The sequence below is a fragment of the Pungitius pungitius genome, chromosome 1, assembly GCF_949316345.1.
Source record: "Pungitius pungitius chromosome 1, fPunPun2.1, whole genome shotgun sequence".
Taxonomy (NCBI): Eukaryota; Metazoa; Chordata; class Actinopteri; order Perciformes; family Gasterosteidae; genus Pungitius; species Pungitius pungitius.
The window spans coordinates 33178066-33200860 of NC_084900.1; the positions used below are offsets into that span (position 1 = coordinate 33178066).

Here is a 22795-nt window from a genome sequence, read left to right on the forward strand (position 1 = left end):
GCATTTTTAATAATTCCCTTAATCTAGATTATGTTTTGATGTAATTTGTACCTCCTAATAACTCAATAAGACCACTTTAGCATTCAGATGGAGGATTTACACACCTGAAGTCTGAAAAACTTCATTCCACACAAACAGCGAGCTATTCTCTTGCTCTGCATCTGAATGTGTCTTTTTAATGAAAAGCACTTCATTTGTCTGCTAACACCATGTCAAGACACCTGAGAGGGGACGTTAAATGGCGCTAAAAGGAATAAAACTGACAGTTAAGATATATTTATTATATACGTTGTTATTTAAAGTTGAGAAAATCGTTGCGGCCAGAGACTTTAGACCCTTGGGGTCACGATGAGCTCAGTCTATTTTATTGGGGGGGGACGGAGGGGACAGGGGGGACAACACAAAAAGCGACCTGAATGGAATGCCAAGCCCATCATGTATTTCATTCTTGTTCAATTCGTGGATGCGCTCCGAACTCATTACCCCAGCCGGGGGCTAAAGGGCGCATGAGTCATCGCGGCCTCCCTCCCCAGAGGGCTGTATGAGACGACTCGCAGAAGCCCACGTGCCGCTTTTTTGCCCTTGGTGATGTCATATCCAGAGACTTCCTGAACACAAGGTTCATTCACACAGCCCTCCTTCTGCACGGGGACCAAGCACCAAACAAGCTGTCTCCATAGCAACTGCAGCCTCCGGGAGGGGGGGGTTGTTGTTTTTTGTTGTTTAAAGGGAGGAATGGGGGTTTTAAGAGCGACACGCGCTTCTATGTAAATGGCACAACTTCTTACTTGGGTGAACTATTTTTATGTTAAATATAAATAAATGATAAACAAACATGTTAAGTCTCCCATGAGGAGAACTTGATGAGTCACTATCTGCTGTTGGTCTACTCCTGTTCGATTTTTCTCTCATACTTGGGAGCGAAGTGACACCCTTGAGTGAGTGAAACTGCAAAGGAATAATACGTCAGAACAGAGACAATAATGATGTATATGGTTAGTATTTATTGCTACTTAAGAATACAAAAATAGCATGAAAGATTTTTTAAGGTGGCACAATGTAATAATGACAACATTATCAAAGGAAACAACATAAGACAGTATTAGGGACATTTTCATTTCCAAAGATTTCTTTAAAGATTTTAGAATGATAACAAAAGCAGATAGATAACAAAACTAAACATCTATGGCCACAAACATTTTATGAAATGTCAAAAATCTAAATTCAAATTGAGTTTTACATTGTAACAAAACAGATAACATATGATGATAACTTGAACTTTGTGTAATTAATAAACATAAGACATGTAAAAGATACTCAGACATGAAATAGTTCTCTTTTATCCTCTTTTTTTGATGTTGACATCACACTATTTACAGAAAAAGGGGAAACATTTATTAAAATAGATTACATTCATGAAATGTGAAATGCACTGGCTCAATGAGCAATATCATTAATAGATCAATATTAGCTTTGCTAATATCACAAAATAAAATCTTATATCAAATAGGTGCATTTCAAATATTTAAAAAAAATCAAATTCAGTCTTACAATTTCCCCCAATTACGTGTTTTTACCACTTTACTTCACTTTATAACTTTTTCACTTTACAATCATGAAAAATGGCAAGCTGCACTTTCAATATACTCAAATTCCCCCAGTAAAATAGTACAAAAACATTGTTTTAAAGAACAGCTTTCAAATAAGTTGTATTAGCACATGAGTTATACACACTGTGTTCCCCTACTGTGCTTACAGCGCATATGGAGTATAATTACATCACATTCTGCGATTCTGCACAGGCAGGCATGTAGCTTTGAGTATAACGATTGTCATTAAGAAAAGACTCAGAGTTTTAGCTATACACAAAACAGTAACGTCTTTGAAATATTTGGTTTAAGAATGTCGAGGCAGCCACGTATGTTTTGTATTACAAATACAATATACAAATATGATTAAAAAAAGCAAGAAGACCACCTTCATAGAGTCAATCTGCTTTGGGAAATATAACATTTAAAAAATGTTGACCCATGCTGTTGTTTTGGCATGGCAGGCACTTGTGAAGCCACTTTAAAACCTAAATATGATGCATTATAGGTTTAAGGGATATAAAATGGTCATTGGCTATTATTTACATGACTCAAATATTACGTAGAAAAAGTAATAACATTGACTCCTTGTTATCGAAAACAGTGCATATTAGGAGGTAAAAATAGTTCATTTGAATATGATTAAGGCAGTGTGCGCTTCACTTCAATCAGAAAACCGCACTAAAACTGAGATGATCAGCATGTAAGCATTAGACAATCATTTAATGTAAAACTACAAATGAAGTCAAACACAGGGAACACATTTTGTGCAAGAAGCATTAAACAAAACGACGACAAGCTTTTTGGCCACAAGGTCCATTTGGTTGATAATATTAAGGAGGGACAAATTTACTTGAAATAGAAAGTCCACACATTGCAAACGGCTCCATACATAACTGTCCTTCACAAGTATGAAGCAAACCTGTGGGAGGCAAACAGCTGTGTGTTCATAACCTGAACAGCATGGCTAATGCTTTATTTCATCGTATCTCTATTCCTTTGCACGGCAAACTGCATCCGAACCTCAACACAAAATGAAATGTGAAGAAATAAGGTACATTCGCTGGCTGTTTCCGTTTTTTTGGAAACCTCGTGGGTGACTGTGGCAGACGTCACTGATGAGATGATTTCTCCTGTTTGCCAAATCAAACGGTTTATTGCAGGAACACACAGCTGATATTGCCACCTTCGTTGTTGAAGACGATGAGGAAGAGAAGCTCACATTGCTGCTGTATGTGCAGTGTGCGGGGGGGGGGGAGCGTATGCTGTAATTTCCTGCTTGGATCCGTGCTCTATGTCTGCCCTCTTGCCTGAACGCCCGTTAGATCCTTTCTGATGATCTCATTCACTGCAAAACAAAGAAAGAGGAAGGTGGTGAACTATTTAAGTGATTTCACAATAACATCCACAGTAGTGTTGAAACAGCCAACATCAAACAGGAAAATTATAGTAAATGATATTACTTAATAGACTGCGCAGGGCCTGGAAGGAGGGTGGATGAAGCTGCTGCATTTATGTGGAGTATAACCACTAGAGGTAGAGCTCTGCAAGAGCTTATAAGTGATAACTCCCTGTTGTTTACGGTTGAAATGGAAACTTTTGGTTTCACAGTGCCAAAAATAGGGTCATGAAGTAGAGTGGGGGTAAAAAGCTTGTGCAATTCATTCAAAATAAAAATAAAATACTTTCAGGTTTTAAATAACAGATTATTTAAGCCAACAATTAAGCATTTCAGCGTTCTCTGTGTACGAGCGGAAAAAATAAGCACTGACATTTAAGCGGTGATGTGAAGAGGAAGTGTCACCTGTAATTGCTCACCTCAGTCACCCTTTCAACAGGTAGTTCTGCATTTAACAGGAAGCACTGTAGAGTATGAGGGACTTGTCACCTCTACAGATATGCCACAGCATCTGTGTGGAGCTGCAGTGTTTATCTGGCAGCCTACTGAGAGTGTGTGTGTGTGTGTGTGTGTGCGCGTGTCTGTGTGCGTGTGCACTCGCACTTGGAGCCATTACATGCTGGTGCCACCGCTTCCACCATGCCTCAAGGATCTAATTAGGGTCGATGAGTAATAGAAGTATTTCAATAAGGGCCAAAAAAGCTTTTTGCGTTCAACCAAGACTTTACAGTTCAAACTTTGTTCCCAATTTTGTAACCACGGTAACAGGATTATAAAATTTGAAAATCATGAAAGCGTTGCTGGCGTACACTTTTTGCATTTGTTTTTTTTTTGCTACGCTTATTTGTCTTCTTGCAATGAATTGGATGAAAAGACCAATACCAAACTAAAGATCAAGCTAGCCCCTAGCCGGTTACGTTAGCTTAGCATCAAGACAAGGGGAAAAGGCTAGCCTGGTTTGTATAAAAACAAACAACAACTTATTGATGAAGTAGCCTTGAGAGGGTACTGTAGCTGTATATGTAACCTTAGGACAGTCACGAAGCTGTTTACCACTATTGCAGTCCTCAGGCAAGGCTAAATTAAGCTATGCTAATTATGCTTTGGGCTGCAGCTTAGCTTTCAGCGGGGTAAAATGAGAGTGGCCTGATCTTATCAATTCAAAATATTGGTAAGAAGGCAAATAAGTCCAAGCCTTCTCCTAAATTCAATAGGATGAGGGATGAAAGATGAAAAGCGCTAAGCTATCAACATGATTTGCCGAATACTGGTACTTATTCAGAGATTAAGGGACTTTTTTGAAGATGCCGTGTGTTAGTTCAATTTAAAGCTTTGATTGCGAGGCAAAGGGTGAAACTATTAATATCACGTCACTCAAACACCACCATCTCCAAGCAGAAGAGAAAGTGAACAGCTTGCCACAAAACAACCTCAAAAGGTGTTGGCATACCCTTAAAGCATTACTAGCATTTTAGGAGGTTCAAATATAAGCATATAGATCCATTAGATCCTGGAGACAAAATATAACTAATAATGTAAATTATAAAGCAATCTCCACAGCTGCAGTGTTATGAAATCTAAAGAAGCCACGAGACAGACATTCTCTTCTATTCTACCAACCATTTCTATTTGTCTCTCTCTCTCTTTCTATGTGATCATTTTCAAAATTGGAAGAGAAGCCGCACATTTTACAGCAGCTCAACACCGAAATCAGAGGGTTACAAAACCAAAGCAGCAGTCAAACCGGGTGCTCTGCTGCCGTCACAACGTCCGTGGCCCTGTTTATTTTAGTCCGTAGTAGAATTCCCTCTGACACTTAATGCCTTAAAAGAAACGTTCATCTCCCCAATGTTGCCACAGGATTTTTCCTGGGCAAAAAAAAACCAAAACTCCGAGAAGGAGCAGAAGCGCCGCAGTGGGGGCAACACACAGCGGGGCTTTACTGAACCCGATGAAGGGTTGGCACCGGTGGGCCGCTTGAGGCCTAAGTCTGTTCAATAGGTGAGTGTCTGGCTCCTGACTTCTGCACCAATGAGCTCCACTGTTTACCAAGCCGGGAGAGAAACACCCTGTACAGTAGCTGACTCAGTCGCTGCACACTGCCTGCTGCGAGCTGGAATGTGTGCGTTTTGTGGGCCCGCGAGCATTTGCATGAAATGCGTGTGTGTGTGTACAAGGGCGCACGGTATGTCCAGAGCTAAGGTGTGTGTGTGTATGTGTGTGTGTGTACAAAGGCGCACGGTATGTCCAGAGCTAAGGTGTGTGTGTGTGTGTGTGTGTGTGTGTACAAAGGCGCACGGTATGTTCAGAGCTAAGGGGGGGGGGGATTGTCATGACAGCACAAAGCTGAAAACCAGTAAGTAAAGAGAAAGTGAAGTTAGCAGACGGACAGTTAACCGCGTATTTAACCACCGACGTGGTGTGCAACTGCTCACATTTCTGCGACAAGACTCAAACTCAAAAGTTCTTGGTTGCAGTGTTGATTCTTTGAACACTGGCTATGACAAGGTTTCTGTCTAATATAAATTAAATGGAGGATTCTGCCATTCTTGTGCATAAATGTATTTGAATGTTAAAATTAAGCTGCTACAAGGCCTCAGTTGATAGGATTGATTTATATTTGGTACACTCATGTCCCCCTCAAGGTGAATTTTATAACTTTGGTGCAAGAAACAGTTCCCTTGGTCCAATATTTGGGTTTTAAAACTAATCCGACTGTAGTACTTTTTCAACACTGGACAGTTGGAGAGAGAGAGAGGGATCAAACTCTGACGAACCCTTCGCCAGGCGCACTGCTATTCTGACCATGTGAGTGTTGTTTTGGCCTACACGCACTGACCCAGTAACAGAAATCACTTCAGCTCTTAGCGAACGGTTGTCATTCGCTCTTTTCAAACGGGATGGAAGTGAGCTGAGACTAATTGCGCGTCCGCCGCGCTGTTGCTGTGTGCTTTATCTCGCTCGCCCCCCGAGCTCCACCCGCTGGAACAACTTCACCTGCTCCACTGCCTCTGGCTTTATTCCACACCTTCCAGGCCCGTCTCCCTCTCTGCCTTTTTGCAGACCGCGGCCGTGGCTCTTTTTAAGGGTTTTTCACAAAACCACGCGGCGTGCATGCAGCGAGACGCGCTCCAGCGACTGTTTATTGATATTTGTATTTATTCATCCATCAACAGACTACCGTGTCGTTTGAGCACCAACAAGAGGCATGGGAACTTGCGTGTGCGGGCTGGAGACAACAAGCCCTCAGTGTGGGAGATTTTCAGCGCCGTTTGGGCCCAAAAGAAATGCCTGACTTTCAATGAACACTCTTGACTGTAGTTGACACAGTTGAAGCATGTTCAGATGTGACTGTTAGCGACCACAACACTGCGACGATACCAGGATGTGGCAATCGCCCTTTTTCTTTTTTTTTTCTTTCACAAATGACAACAGACTGCAACACATGTCTTTATCAGTAATGTTGACAACCTCACCTTGGGGAAGATGTGTTTGATGGTTTAAACTTAAATGACTTGACACTCATACTCATACACATGGGGGATTTTTTTGACTCAAGAGGTTCAGCAGGTGACCTTCTCAAACTTTTCACACATTTTTGGGAAGTTCCTAAATATTTTGATCAGTATAGCTTCAAAAAGTACTTGTGGGTGGGTGGATTTTAACCTGCAAGAGGGGCCAGACTATCCAACATTTGAACATATGGATATAAGTAAAACATTAAGGGAATGAAATATCTCCTGCAGTTCTCTGGATGAAAGAAAGCAAACAAAACAACTGCTAATTCGGAAATATGTTTGGACAGGATCTGCATGTCTGCCTGGGAAATTAAAGAAAGACGCAAAGGAACCTGGCGAAGCAGACCGGCGGCTTGTGACGATTGGTGGATCAAATAGTTTGACTGTTCCTGTGAGTCTGTTAATTCACCGAGTCGCAGCCCTGTTGCTGTTTACTGTGGAGGGAAGCCCATCCAAAGAAAAAACACAAATTCCACTGCTTTCCCTTTTTCTTCGTTTCATTTTTTCCATTGAAACACACACACACACACACACACACACACACACACACACACACACACACACACACGGAGCCCCTTCCCTTTTCCTGCAAACTACCCTCCACCCTCCCGCTATCTCACAGGGATCGGCCAGGACTTCTGGAGGAGAACAGCTGCAAATAGGAATTCTGCGTGCCAGATTGGCAGAACCCCGCGGTCGGAAAAAAAGCTAACCCTCTGGTGGGTTCCCCCACAGAATCGAGGGGCGCGAGGCCAACGGAGAAGCTCCGTCCAACTACAACAAACAGCGAGGCTTTCCCCGGCTCTCCCAGGCAGCCGGGTTCCACTGTTTGACAATGGTTGCCATGGAGGTTGTTTTTCCCTTCATAACAGTGTCAACATGTCCAGGCGGCCAGCAGAGTGACACTTTTTTTCTCCCTCCCTGCCCGTCCTTAATGCGAGATAGAGAGGGGGGGGGGGGAGCTAATTTCCTGATGCGTAGCGCTGCCAGATGAACTCCTAGCGACCGGAGGAGCGAGCATCAGTTGAATAGAGCGGCGTGATGATGGCGACCTGGACCTGACTCATGGGGGGGGGCTGACACCTTCTTAAGATTAAAACACAATGTAGTTCGGAGAACCTTTTAACTCCTAACTTAAGGGAGAGGTTCAACATCCTGCCTGTGGCTGGATGTGGCCTGACATTAATTCTGGCACGGGGTAATGGGGTTGACAAGAGAAAGTATAAACATATGACTCATAATCCCTGTTATTTCCACCTTGAGTGGAACAAAACTACAGCTCCTGGCAAGGATTGTATTAACAGCGTGAGCCTTTTCTTTTTGCCTTGTTCAGAGGGGTGCTATGCCACGTAGATCATACTGTAAATATCCTTGAATTGTTCTCATTTCTTATCATCCATCTTTTTCAACTGAGAGAATTGCAGGCATCCATCACTTGTCCGCATGCTTTTTTTTTTTTTAGCAGACAAAAGGAACCCACACTGTGAACAATGTCAAGCTATCCCACTCACACAGAGTATAAAAGCATTAACTTACACTCACCATCATCTAGGTAGGCCTGGTCCAAGTTCTCCTCCTTGACCGTCACCCTCCTCTGGACGTCTCCCGGAGCCTCCATCCGCTCGGTGCCGGGTGGGGCCTGGCCTTTCTGCTGCTCCTTCTGGACGTATGGCTGCTGCTGCTGCTGCTGGATCACGGTGGGGTAGCGCTGCGGGTGGGTCGCCTGGGGGGGCGTGGGCGAGTGGGCGCCGGCGGCTGCCTGAGGGGGGAAGCCATCGCAGTAGACGTCGGGCTGAGGAGCAGCCAGAGGCTGGGGGTCACCTCCGCGAAGAAGGTGCTGGTTGGCGGTGGAGAACTGGATGATGGAAGGGGGCGGGCCCCCGCCGACGGGACCCGCGGGCGGCGCCGGGGAGCCCGTGTGCACCAGGACCGAGCGGTGGGAGTCCGGCATCAACCCTCCGGTCTGCTGACAAAGGCCCCCGGGGGCCACGCTCAGGCCCTTGCCCCCGCGGGAGTACACGATGGCCGGGCTCTGCTGCTGGAAACGGCCGCCTGGGCCGGGGAGGCACGGGGCCATGCTGGAGACCAGGCTGCTGTCCGGATGCAGGGCGCCGCGGGGGTTCTGGTAGTAGGAATGGGGGGACAAGCCCAAAATCTGAGACATGGAGAAACCCATGGGGTCGGATTCGTATTCGTCCGCCGGCTCGGTCTTGATGGAGGGAGCTGAAAGAAAACGGAGTAATAACGGTAAACATTGGGAAAGTAAATGGTGTTTGTACATCACACTCCCACGCTGTAATATAAGCCCAGCTGAGCGGCGTTCTTACGTGAAAGGGGCGTGTAGCAGAAATGCTGAGGTTGGCTGCGCTTCCTCTTGCCATTAATTACGTAGAAGTTCACTTTGACAGATTGGCAGACCGATGAGTCCTGGTAGGAGGGAACCTCCACAAACAGCATACTCTGCAAGAATAGGTCCTTTTTTTTTCAACTGAACTACAAAATCATGGCAATTGACTTGGTTAGTGCGTTTAACAGGTCGCCGTACTTTAAGTATTTAACAAACAGTCATAAATAATACATACAGGCTGGCTCTTGTCTTTGTCCACTGTGGCTTCCGTTTCCCAGATCAGCTGCCCGTCTAAATGAAAAGAGGAAAAGTAAAGTCTTGAACACTGTGGTGTTTAACTCTGCAGTCAGGGTAAATAAGTGTAGGTAGTGTGGCTCTATAGCCATTAAATCCCAAGCAAGTATTTTAAAATGCATTATACTTTTATCATTTAAATGAAGTTCCATGCTGTTGTCTGTTGTCAAAATTAGAATCAAAATGGTTGTAGACAGAAAAGGCCTCATTTTGCATGTAGATAACGTCTCTTTCAAAACCACTTCCTCTCACACCAGGCGGCACAGCTAAACGTAGGGATGGTTTGCAGGTTAACCCTGCACACATGCGCAACCTTCCATCATCCTCAAAGACAATCCCCCCCGCAGACAGGCACACCTTTGGGTGATTGCAACACCGACACCGACACACACACACACACACACAAGCTGGAGAAGCTGTGAGAACTGCAGGCTTTGCTCGGCTTCCCGTCTGACACTGGTTGTAGTTTACGTAACGCTGCGCTTCAGATAGCGCTCAAGCGGTCGAGTAGATGTAGAAGAGGTACAAGGCCAAAAGCGCTTACGAATGTAAACCCCGACGTGCCCTGATGATACGTGCACGTGCTGCATGGGGAGTTCTGTTGGGACTGTTACTGTAGGTGAGAAACCCAAATTAAAAACACATGGCCGGAGTGAGTCAGCAGGAGAGAGAGAGAGAGAGAGAGAGAGAGAGAGAGAGAGAGAGAGGGATTCCACACACCTCGCCAACTTCTCTCCCAAACTTTTATTTTTATGATCAAATCTCTCCACGTCTTACAAAACGTGATGACTCCAGCTTTCTTGGCGCTGGCGCTTGTTTGCGCTTTGTTGCATTTCTACTCTCGACTCTCTGCCTCCGGGGGGATAATTGTGTGTGCAGCTGGGAAACTGGAGACAACCCGGAGAACATAGAGGGAGAGCCCGGGCTTTTCCTTGGCTTAGTGCAACGCTACGCTGTCCAGGTACGGGAGCCAAGCGAGGGCGGGGGGGGGTGTCTCTCATTGCAACGGTCCACAACTCTGTGTCGTACAGAAACTCTCCAAAACAATGGCAATCCCTCTGTGTAATTTTCTTTTTCCGTCTGTGACTGTTGCAACGCAGCAGCAGGGGAACCCCGGGGAAAAGGAAAATAGAATAATTTATTTAAAAAGGTCCACACTTTTAGGTAATTAAGCATTTAGGAATCAAAGCGCTCCGACAGAAGTGGAGTCAGTGAGTCACAGCATCAAGTATTTTAACACAACTGTCCCCCCTTTTGACAGAAACTAACATTGCAGAACAAAATGGATAAACAAATAAAAAAAACGTGTACTTTTATTGCCATGACCGGACTTAAAAATAAATACTTTCCTTTCCATCCACGGGCATTAACGAACCTGTGGCGTGTCACGTGACACACATAACTATTGATCACTGTGCAAAAGGCTCCTCGATAAGAACTCATGTGAGACCGGAAGGAAGAAAAAGGCAAAGGGAAGTGAGAATGCAGTGTTATCTTGTCGCTCATGCAAATAACCCGTGCAAATCCAGCTATACAATGAGGGTGGGGAAGTGTGACCGCTTCGGCGTGTCCTACACAGACGTGAGAGTCATTGTTATCATTTGTGCTGTGGTGTGACTGAGAAAACGTGGTGCTGCAATATCAGAACCAGCGTGCATAAAGCATACTTATTTACAGCTTCAGCTGCAGGTTTTACAGGCAATTTATAATCTAAACGCTTTGAAATGTGTTTTAAAAAAGTAGATTTGGACTTTTTTTCCCCCCCTACAGGTTGCTCCGGATGCCAGGGATGGTGCGAATTGAAGACACTCACCAGAGCTTTTCTCCAAAAAAATGACCTTGGAATCGGAGCTGAAGTTCTGCCCGGTCAGGATCATCAGCTGGCCACCCAGAACGGAGCAGCTGTCCATGTCCTGCTTCTCCACCATGGGAAGCTCGTGTGCTGATCGCTGGGCTGCCGGGAAACACAGGAGACGGTTACGGTCAACGGTTGGCACATAAACCAGCGCTTGGACATAAACATCCGGGCTTTAGACTGCTAGTCAGACAAACACGAGACATCTGAAGACGTCGCCGCGGGGTTGGTTTCTGCAGAACGAACAACGCGTCGACGAATCAAAAAGGACCGAGGTTCAAATTAATCAACAACAAAAAATAAGCTGCAGCACTAAACTACAGTGAGAAAAGATGTTAAACTTTGTTCCAAAGCTCTCTATTGGTTTCTCTCAAGTAGAAAAAAGTCTTGCAACAATCAAGGTCCCTGCTTTCTGTTTTTTTTTTTTCAAACAAGCAGCCATGCAAATCTGTCAAATCATAATTTAGGAGAGTGCTGTGCACTAAACCAGTGGTTCTCAACTGGTTCTGGCTCCGGGACCCACCATCACCCCTCAATGACAAGCCGCGACCCAAATCCAGAAACATTCTCAACATCACAAATTTATTCAAAATTAAGTTCATAAGCTGAATTTTATATTCAGGATGTTTAATTATCCTAAAAACCCAATGTCTCCCACCATATCAGAATGGTTTGACCCAACCTGGCACACGCTGCTGAAAACATGGACGGACGAGCCGGCAAAGAAAACGACACTCTGCTGCATTAAAAAAGTCCCTTCAAAATAAAATCACAGGATGATTTTTTTTTAATTCAAATTGTTTTGACAAACAACGCCGTGACCTTTGAACAGGTTTATTGCCCGAGCGGGTGAAACAAAGCGGACGACGCGGGCGGGCGGGGAGAAGGGGGAGGAGGGGGGCCCTGCCTCCTCAAACACACCCTCGCCGACAGCCGGCTTATCGAAGGGCCCGACAGATGTGTCACAGGTGTCTTTGTGAGCCGCTTCACACTCGATCGGTTTTCACCGACGCAACAATTGTTTGTGAACGTCACCTCGGGACCAACAGGTCGTAAAAGCAGAAACGACCATTACAAAAGGGGATTTTATCACCTCCATGATTTTGTTCCCCCCCCCCCCCCTTTTCAAATAAAAAGGAAGATTGTGCACAGTGCACGCAGCCCACGTCGGGCTGATATGATTGACATGGTGTCTTGATCGGGGTGTTAGTCATAGTCCGATAAAGGGCCTTCTTGTTAGAGTTTTCATTACACCGGAGGGCTCTAATAACACTGTGTACACATGCAGCGATGTACCCAAACACAGACTTTACTACTGCACTCATGCAAACAGTGTGGAAGCCCCCGGTGGCACAACGACACCTTTGTGTGCAGGACCGCGAGCTCATTTGAATGTGGGTTCCTGCTTTTTGAATGGTTTATTTTGTATAAAGTTTTGTTCAACCGATGAAAAAAAAAACATCGGCAGTTTGACCTCAAAAGCATGTGTTCACAATTCAGAAGCCAGAAACTCGCTTGAGGCATCGTTTAGAAATGAGAGATGGTCCATAGAGCGTGTCGCACGAGTAGCCGCTTACAACACTCGATGGGATGCGAGGCCACTTGGAGAGAGACGTGTTGACCTCCGGGCTGAGGTATGTGCACACGGAACACAAGGCGGACTCGGGTGTTTTTCCGACCGATGTCCGTCTCGCCCTTCCGCAGCTCGATGTCGGCGTTCCGGAGCTTCAGGATCCCAGCGCAGTCGATTCTGTGAGGAGGGACGGGACGGGTGAGCAAAGCCGCCGTGGACCATTAAACGGGTACGAAATCAAATGCACGTTATCTCATATTCTCACATTGCTCTCATGTTGTTCTTTGGCTCCAGGGGGATCTCAAGGACTTTGGTGCCGTGGATGACCTTCTCATAGCTGGTGGTGGTGACGGTTTTACCGGTGATGCGGTGGACTTGATAAAAGGCGTGGGGCTTGAGGATGCGCTCGTCCGCTGTACCAATGAAGATCTGCAGGCCAAGTGTCTCCTTTCCTCTGTAGCCATGTAACTGAAGACAATAAAAATAAAAAAAACACACAGTGAAGGCTCCTGCTACCAGGCAATAAAACAGAGAGTCAGTATGACTGCAATTGCTTTTGTTTGTTTTCTCCACGGGCCTCCTGTCCTAACTTTGCACTTTACACTTTCCAGATGTCCTCTGTCTCCCCCAGAGGTGACCAGCAAGGGTCAGACCCACTTGTAAACGTGTGCGTCTTCCTCTGTGCAGCCTTGAACAGAGAACCAGCAACGGAGCGCACATGCTACGGCCTTTGTACAGGTCTCACACTAGAGGCGTACTGAGAGCGGGGAAGGTGTGAACTGGAGGTAGATACAGAGGCAGAGAGAGAGAGTGAGAGGTGTAACCCGAGAGGGCCTCCTGAGGAAACCTGCAAAAACCACAAAGCATCAACTCGCATCTTAATGCCTTTTTTTTTTTTTGTGCAAACAGTGTGGTGCATTTTCATGTCACCTTCATGATGCTGAAAAGAATGCAAAAGCTATTTTTACTATAGAAAAGTGTGCTGCAGTTATTCCCGATGTCTGGGCCTGTTTCTGTTCAAATACGTTCAGAAAAACAAGGAAAAAAAAAACATCAATCCGATTTTAGAAATGGTTTATCTGACTGGGTGCTGCTGTCGCAGCTCACAGCAGCTGCTGAATGTGAGCCGAAGCGAGTGAGCACACTGGCCCCATTTAATCCAGGGAGCTGACACACAGGGTGAAACATAGGAAGCTGACTGCAAACACTCCAGCGGGGCCAGGCGAGCAGTCGGCCAGTTGTCATGGCAGTGGCCCGGAGCAGTGAGTCATGACAGAGAGCGGTGTAGGAAAAGTAGAGAGAGAGAGAGAGAGAGGGGGGGGAGGACAAGGAAAACAGAGGGAGCAAAGGACAAGGAGGAGGAGGACGAGGAGAGGATGCATAGAGGCTAGGTGAAGGCGTGCGGTTGTGGCTAGCCGGGCCTGACCATCTGATTGGCCGGGCAAACCAGGCAGAACTGACCTCGGACACAGAAAAGAGCTTTGAAAAGTTGCCACGGTAACCCAAAGAAAGGGAAGTTGAACTTGTTCTCAGACTGTACAGCGAGCCGCAACTATGTCACGGCTCATTTCAGCACGCTGCGTTTCAATGCCATGTTGCGACTGGAGTAGAAATATTAGCAGGCTCTTTCCCCCCCCCACTCCTCCAATTATCTTTGCCAGAGGACCCCATTCGCTGTGTTTTACACACGTCTGGAGTGTTTCAACACGGCTTCTTAATGCACGAGACCCAGTCGCAGTCAACGAAACCAGTGTGTAAGCGGAAGTCAGGGACACCATGAACACAGGCCTGTTTGTGTGGTTAGGTTAAACCCGGGGGGGGGGGGGGGGGCGAGGACGCACAACAGCTAAACTATTTTCAGCCGGAAGGCAGAAGAAAATAAAAGAAGCTTAAGTTTGCTCATTGACCCGAGTTCAGCTCTGAGGCTTTTCGTGAGGCCACGGGGCGGTTACAGTGCGTCTGGCGTGAGGCTTTATTGAACGTTTTTACAAAGGGAGAAATAAGAAAAAGGTGCCATGAGAGGTGCATAATGATAAGGAAATATCATTACACAACCTCCCATCACGCTCCCACACCAGAATGTCAATGGAATTTACCGGACAAACCTGACAGCAGGCCTTCACGTGGTTGGCCAGCACTTTGAAGTGTTGCATACCAGTCGAGTACCAGCTTCAGTCACCTTGAGGGCCACTTTTTAATGTGAGCCCCAGTTTTTGACCGTACCTGCACAATTGGATGTCCTCCCGTGGGGGCTTTGACTGCTCCCCTGCTTCCCTCCGTCTCATAATGAGCTCTGTGGTGTGGTTTTGGCTGCACCTCAACGTGGAGCTCATACTGGTCTGTGCGCCTGGGCATCGGCCATTCCAGCGGCGGGAGAGACGCCACGGGGACGCTACGGGACGCGAAGAACACAGAAGAGGATGTTATCTCCCCCCCGCCACCCCTGAGAAGATGGAGCCCCCGCGGGGCGGCGCGTCACAGCCACGAGAAATCAAGCCGGCCAATCTACCTGCAGATGCTGGAAACCAGCGGCTTGGACCAGATTTGGGGGATAACGAAGAAGGGCTCCGCGGCCGGTTTGGCTTTCACGTCCTGGTCGCAGGACACCAAGAAGCTCCCGTCCGCGTGGCTCTCCGGGTACAGCGTGTAGACCTGGTTGGACGTCCTGACTATCTTAGTGGGCACCAGGCCCGGCTGCCCGGCGCCAAAGCCGTTCACGGCGTCGGCGAGGACGCCGCTGCCACCGCCGCTGCCGCCGCCGTGCGTGTAGTGGGGAGCCATGTTGCGGTCTTCGTGGCCGCTGTGAGGGGAGGGACTGCGGGAGCGGTGCCCCGACGGGACCAGGCCCGGGTTCCTGTACATGTCGTAGGTGCGCTTGCCCTGCGGGGAGGCGGAGCGAGAGCCGGGCCGGGAGGAGGGCGAGCGGGTGCCCAGGCAGCCGTCCTCGGCTAGGCCGGTGCGCGGCGAGGTGCCGGGGGAGGTGCGGGGGGAGCCAGCGTGGATGTTCTGCAATCTGGGACACAGGTCTCCGGTGTTCTGGCCGTTGCTGGGGGACACGCAGGGGGACGCCCAGGGGGAGTAGCTCTCGGAGTGCCAGCTGGCGGAGGAGTTGCTGCTGGCGGGACTCAGGCACTGGGGCTCGCGGTACGATTGGTTTTCATGGCCCGGCACAGTGAGGGTGGGTCTGGGGCTAATGTTCGGGTGCTGGTTCTGCAGGGAGTCCCGACCATGGATGTAGTGCTCACGGGACGGGGTGATTTCAATCCGCGGGCTCAGGGCCAGGCCCGCAGGCCGGGTACTGTCCAGGTAGTGTCGGGCCTCCTGGTTCTCGTATCCCGAGACAACCTCGGTGCCGTGGTCCCTGTAGGAGGGACTGCAGGACTTGATGCCGTAAGGGGAGACCTCGTCCAGAGAAAAAGCCTGCCCGGACTCAGGGCCGAGCACTTTGTGAGGTGCAAGGTTGGGATCATCTGCAGGGGGAGGGAAAGTTGAAATATCATCACAACAGTGCAAAAATGTTTTTGTCTTCTACCAATTCATCGCAGACATTAATCTCTCACGTGCCCACAAGTCAGAAGCCCCATCAAAACGCCCGTCAAATTCACTTCCTGAGTTTTCACACGAATAAAGCCTCACGGGCCGTGAAATGGATGCTGAGCCTTCACACAAGCGAGGAAAGGGAAGAAGAGGTACACGGAGGTTGCCAAGGAGGCCCGACAAACCTTGATCTCCAGCAGCGAAGTCGCCGCAAGGTGGTTCATATTCAAACAAGTACTCAAACTCCAAATCCTCATCAAGGCAGTTGACCCGACTGAGCTCTTCCTCCAAATCCGTGTCGTCGTAAAACGAGGTCATCTGAGTGAGTGTCTGTCCCAACGACTCCTTTTGAGTTCGGGGGCGAAGAGACGGAGACGCGGTGCTGCTGTGGCGGGCGCCGGTGTGTATTTTTTTTTTTTGTTGGGGCCGGGGGGGGGGGGGGGGGGGGGGGAGGAGGAGGAGGAGGAACCTGCTCGAGTGTCAAACGAGAAGCAGCGGCGATCCTGCAAGCGCGGCAAGTTTCCTGTTTCAGCCCGCTGCAGTTATTTTTGGATGAAGGCGGGTCTATTTGGTTTTACAACGAATGCTCGAGTTCACCGCCGTGTCTGATCACGCCTCTTCGTTGATGCGTCGAAGAAAAAAAAAGAAGAGAGAGAGAGAGAGAGAGAGCGAGAGAGAGAGAGAGAGAGAAAATGCAAGTGCAGCTTGGGTGTGATGAAGCGCTCCCGTTCGAACCGATCACCGCGACCCTGCTGGCGCACTGTGCAGCCTGGTGCTGCCCCCGGGTGTCTGACACGTGACAGTGAAACAGCAGGGTGCTGTCAACGTGTCTGACCACTGACTCACACTATCCATGCGTGTGTGTGTGTGTGTGTGCGTGCGCGCGCGTGTGTGTGTGTGTAGTAGTAGTAGTAGTACTAGTAGACGGATGGTCGGATGCATCGTGTTCCCTCAGAGGACTTGATTTCATTTATTCGATCAGCGATCCCTGAGGTGCAAGATGTGACCGTGAAGAGCGCGCACTCCCGAGGGAATCCCCAGATTTACGCACGACGCAGCGCTACTTCCTGTTGTAGAAGCACATGCTCCGTCAGCAAAACAAACACGGCGACGAGGGAAAACTTTCAATTTCAATTGTTTTGGAACATATTGATGGTGTAGTATCGTTCTTTATTTTAAATGATTGAATGTTGGTCAATTTCGCCATCGGTGGACATGAGTCAGAGTAGCAAAGCATGTAAATGGCCCAGAATATGAATCTGGGAGAATTGGATATATATATATATGTATATATATATATATATATATATATGAATAGCCCCTTTTGTTCACACATTATATCATTCATGTAACTCCAAACTTGGATAGCATGTCCTAACTCAAGTACATAGAGTGGCTGAGGAAATATAGTATATCATAACTGTATTATTCCTGTCTCTATGGCTTCTCCGGACAACATATCAGCGCTTCCCGGTGATGCCGAGGCGCGCGCTGCCGTGCGCAGACGGACTGAAGCGCGCCACCCAAAAGTCTAACATGTCCAAACTAGAACATGACATTACAGCGCACATCGTCAGAGCTACTACTCCATCAATTAAAAATCAAATGGTTTGATTACCAGATAATCACAACACTTCAGCAGTACCTTGATCCATCGACCTCATGGTGTGGTATTGTGCCAGCATCCAAGCTTCTCTAAACATCTGGGGGGGGGGGGTTAGTTCGAAAAACAAATAAAAAAGAATTAAAAGAGATAAACGTTCTGCTATTAACCGCAGCAGTAAAAACGGTCTTCTGTTAAACGTTGAAAGGAGACCAAAAAAAAAGAAGAAAAGACTTCTACGGTGTTTCTACGCGTTTAAAAAACTTCAAGCTGCGAAACAGCAGCTGCGCGCCAACTCAAACTCCAACCTCTTTCTCTTCGAAAAGCACGCGGCCACAGCAAAGGTTCTGGTATGAAGTCCCCCTTCCCACAGCTCTATATGGATTCCTCGCGTATCAAGAGGAGCGGCTTCCTTCCCCGCTCTGGGTGTTTATAATGCTCCAATGCTGTAAAATAACGGGATTCCCTCAGTGTTTCCTCCTGTTTGTGCGCCTTTGCCATGGAAACCTGGAGCGGGTCCATGTCGGAGACTCAGGGCTTTCCTGCGTAGCCCCCACACTCAGGAATCCATGACGTCTCCGGCTCCTGCGCCAAGGCATTTCTGCGGCTTCTCTCAGACAGTAGCACACAAGAACTCCATTGTAGAGGCCGGAGAAATTACTGTAGGACCCTGTAGGGTGGGGGGGGGGGCAGATAGAGGGAACAGTTCTGAAGTTCGATTACCGGGGGGGGGGGGGGGGGGCATTTAGTTATTAAGGATTTCTGTTGCAGTTTACTCGACCTTCAGATTTTTAAATGTAAAACAGACGGCTTTAAAAATCCTTCTCAGTTCTGAGTCAATTTAAGTGGTCATGGTTGGTCGACGTTGAGGGGGGAAGCTTCGTTTCCATTTCCTCATGGAAATCAGAAGAATCTTCTGACACATCACTGGAAAGAAGGCAGAACAAGACCAGGACATAGTCTGACCCCAATGTCATGAGGACAAATTCTACATTTCAATGGAAGATACATCGTTTACAAACTGAAATCGGATCTTTTGTATTTTATTTATTGTTGCACAACCAATATATATATATATATATATTGATATTTCCATGCTAAAGGCAATAAGTTAAATGTGTTGTTAAATCTCATTTTTGGACTATTTGTCGCACTCAAACTGCCATTGATGCACCATCATGTGGTGCATGGTGTCACGGTTTGGGTCTGCTCTGTCTTATTTTGTAGTTTTCATGTCTCTGGTGTTCCTGGGTAACTTCACTTCCTGCCTTGTCCTGTCTTCCCTTGTGATTGTCTGCCGTGCCTGATCGTTTCCACCTGTGTTCAATCACCTGCACCTCCCTTGAGTATTTAAGCCCTGTGAGTCTCTTGTCTTGTGTGGCGTCATTACATGTCAGCGTTCATGTGTCAAGTAAGTCAAGTCAAGTCTGTTTCGTGTCTTCAAGTCCAGGTCCCTGTTTTTGTCTGTTTTGTTTTCTCCTCCTTCCTCCCTTTTTTGGTTGGAGCGATTTTGATTTTGAGTTTTGACAATTAAAGTCTTTTATTTTTCAACTCCGCATTTGAGTCCTCCCCCCTTGCCCTCGGACCCTGCGTCGTGACACATGGCGAGCATAAGAGCAAGAGACAGAATGGCTCACTGACTCTTTTGCTGTGGTTAAGAATATGATAACCCCCGCCCCCCCCCCCCCCTCAGGTAGATGCTGGTCCTGAGACAATCAACCATTGCTACTCAAAGACAATCATAAAACAATGCATAGCTTATTCCAAACTGGGACTTCCTTGAATCCGGCCATGGTGGCGACGTTCCTTGCAGCGAAGCCACATGATTTCCCTGATGAGCTGCCTCATGACGCTTTGAATCCCACGCTGACTTCACCAGTGGTCAGTGTGGCCAAATTCGATTCACTTGTCTGAGTCATGTCACATTTTTTGTGTAAGTTTTTGTGTATTTATAAAATGAAAGGCCCATGCACTCAGGTGCTCCTTTTTTTTTTTAAATTTCTGAACAGATGAAAAGTGAAAACTTTGGGAGGAGTGAGTTCAATGTTCAATGAGTTCAACCGATTTCTACGTGCATCATCTGCACAGGGGGTGTACAGGTCACTTGTGTTTTTTCTGGTAAACCTTTCACTGTAATAGGATCCCAGGTCCTACATTTTGGTGTGTTCTCAGTTTGTCAAGAACGCTCAAAACCAACCCTCTAGACATTGGCTTAAGTCAAGAAACAGTTAGTTGAAGCAGTTTGTGCGTTATGAAGTGGACACATCAACTGATGCCTGCGCTGGTGCTGCTTTTTATTTATTCATCCCAAAATATAAAAGAAAAACCAATCACGAAATGTGTCGTTGGATTGAGGCGAAACCATTTTTCCCCTTTCGAGCGAATCCAAACGCAGGATCAACTTTCCAAACGTCTCCATCTGGTTTGAAAAGCGCTGTTTGTCGAACCTTGATGATTACAGTGGTCCTCTCATCTAACCGCCTGCCAGACGCCATTGTGATCATGTGGTCGTTTCACCGAGGCCTTCCCGTCTCCGACTGAATTACGGTAACCAGAACTTCGTCAAAACCCCAAACAGACAGCGGGGGGGGGGGGGTCAACCCGGTCACATACACAGCAGCTAACGAAAGTTATTAGGGTCTCCATTCGAAAAATAGATCTGGTATCCAAAGCTCCCCCCGTTGGCTTTTTACTACACTACAGTATTTCCTCGGGGACTGATCCCGTGCTTACAGCAGTCATGTGACCCGAGGCCCTTCGTAGGATAAAGTGTGTAGAGAGAGAGGAGGGTGGGGGGGGGGGATCAGTGCGATCCGTTGGGTGAACGAGGTGACTGCATGAAGGCCCTGAAGGTCTGTGGTTGCAGCCCTCGTTACTTTCTTTTGGAGGTGAGAGGAGAGGGAGGGGGTGGGGGGGTTAACAAACCATCCAGCAGCCTTGTATACCAGATGTAAATTCCTCCACTGTTCGGGAACTCTTGTGCAACTGGGGTCATGAATGAGTGGACGAATACACGGCACGCGGTCAGCAGAAGGAAAAGCTGCGTCCAGACGGCCCGGGTTTTGCACCTTCTGTTGTTTTTTTTTCTCAGAGGGAACTTTTTCCAAGTTCATGCTGTATTTTCCATCACTGTAAAAACAGCTCATTGAGGTAAAGTTGTCTGGGTTTAGAGCATTGCCCTCCTTCACTTTTCCAAGTGTAACACGTGTGATTAAAGCTCTTAAATCCAAGCAGTGGAACTTTGATATGGAAATGATGCTTTTGTCTCTTGTCTCATGGAAAACCTTCCAAGGAGATTCAAGGGGCAAGACGATCATTGGATGGATTATTGCCCCCACGTTGGTCGTTTCAGCTGCTTCCTCACAGGGACGTTCAACTTGAGAGTTCAAATATGGCACTAAAGCCAGGTGTCAGTTCGTTTAATAAGCTGATTTACCAAAATGTAATAAGGAACAGTATCTGAAATCAATGTACTTCATTAATTCATTATTCATGAAGTCACAAAAGTGAATCTACTCTTTCTACAGCACTAAAAATCCATAATCTATGACATATCTACATTTCCTTATTTAGAAAAATGAACTGTTTCAAGGTTCAACACTAAAGTGAAGCAACAATAGGCAAACATTTACTGAAGGGAGACTGACATTTGTAATAAACAAACCAGGGATCTGAGGTTGATCTTTTAATGATGAAGCAGCGTGATGACATTTCACAACCATTGCAGAGGGGGGGGGGGTCTGCCGGCATGTCATTGCGCAATAAGGAATCGCGTTTCCTTCCTGCAACAAGATCTCCAGATCCCTGGAAAACATGTTCCTTCTTTTTCCCCCGAGTTGCACCAATGAACAGGTCTGCTCCGTCAACATGTGACCGACATGCATCCACGCTGGTGGACGTGCTGGACGAGCTCGTGGATTCCCCCCCCCCCCCCCCCCCTTTTCAGCACAGGCTCGTTACAATCTCCCCTCTATCCCCTGTCAACGCTTCTTTCTGTCTTATCCAGGTTTCCAATTCCATCGTGCAGCATTTCGATAAATCGGACATTTCTCAGCACCAGTGGGGGGGTCCACAGGATGAAATATCTGTGAAGTGAGTGAACTCATCCAGAAAAAAACTCAGGTCTTCCCACTGCGGCCACATTCTTAACAACTAACTGTACTTCAGACTCAACAATCACAGTTAAATGTGTTTAACCAGCCAGTCTAAACTGGGCGGTTTTGTTCACTTGTTCTGGGAAGCATTACGGGGGGGGGGGGGGGGGGGCGGGGGGGAAAGGAACAACAAATATCTGCGGCCCTTCTTTAACAGTCGAGGGTAATAATACAAATCAAAAGGGATAGACCACGGATGTTAAGGCGAGCACGCCCGCTTTGTTGATTCTGGAGTGGAATTTCACTTTTCATGGGACTGATTAAGTTAAATGGTTTCTTTTAATGGTTTAACTTACGCATTTGGGCAGTGGAACAAGAGAAAAAAAGAGAAGAAGAAAAAAAAAAAGGTGGACACGCGCTGTAGTTTTCATTTGAACATACGGCATTGAGGTGCTTGCATGTAAAAAAACAAAACATTTTATGAGTGAGAATTTAGTCCAAAGTCAAACATGTAAGCCTTAACGCTTTGTGTGTGACTCCTTACGTCTGTGGTAATAACTTTTAGTGATTTAATAAAAAGCTTAATTCACGTCTAATGAAGTGAGATACTACTTTTTCTTGTTTGTTTAAGACTAATGAGACAGAGGGACCTGAGTGAGGAAACATGTCCACACATCAGGGACTCCCTCCTCTGGTGAGAGAGGGACAAACACCTCGTCTCACAACAGCCATCAGATCACTTCTTGTTTTCATATCATAACTCTGGTTGATAGTTTCAGTCTAACTTCAGGTGCCATGTATGGGACAAGGAAAAAAACAGTTTATTCAAAATAATATTTGATTTCTTTTACTTGTATTTCATTCCAGCAGCATGTGAACATTACGAGCCCCCTTTACTTTTGATTCAATTCAGACTTGTGTGGAGGCCACATCGTCACTAGGTGCTAAACTACTTCCAATTCTTTAATTCATTAAAAAAAAATAAT

At 46.9% G+C, this 22795-nt stretch overlaps 1 protein-coding gene across 3 annotated transcripts; it reads right to left on the reverse strand.

The window, feature by feature from the left end:
• Window positions 1–984: 984 nt before the first annotated feature.
• nfatc2a (nuclear factor of activated T cells 2a) lies at window positions 985–18185 on the reverse strand. Of its 3 annotated transcripts, none has more exons than XM_062565449.1 (10): window positions 17758–18185; window positions 15085–16045; window positions 14799–14967; window positions 12841–13043; window positions 12580–12752; window positions 10961–11101; window positions 9089–9144; window positions 8834–8966; window positions 8043–8729; window positions 985–2937 (listed from the first exon to the last, which is right to left on the reverse strand). In XM_062565449.1, the coding sequence occupies exons 1-10, from the start codon at window positions 17813–17815 to the stop codon at window positions 2882–2884; spliced, it is 2637 nt and encodes an 878-aa protein (XP_062421433.1). In that variant the 5' UTR covers window positions 17816–18185; the 3' UTR covers window positions 985–2881. The 3 variants fall into 3 exon arrangements, with proteins under 3 accessions (XP_062421433.1, XP_062421432.1, XP_037336515.2); XM_062565448.1 differs by lacking the exon at window positions 17758–18185 and adding an exon at window positions 16298–16523 and having other exon boundaries at window positions 8049–8729; XM_037480618.2 differs by lacking the exon at window positions 17758–18185 and adding an exon at window positions 16298–16523.
• Between the last annotated feature and the right edge of the window lie 4610 nt (window positions 18186–22795).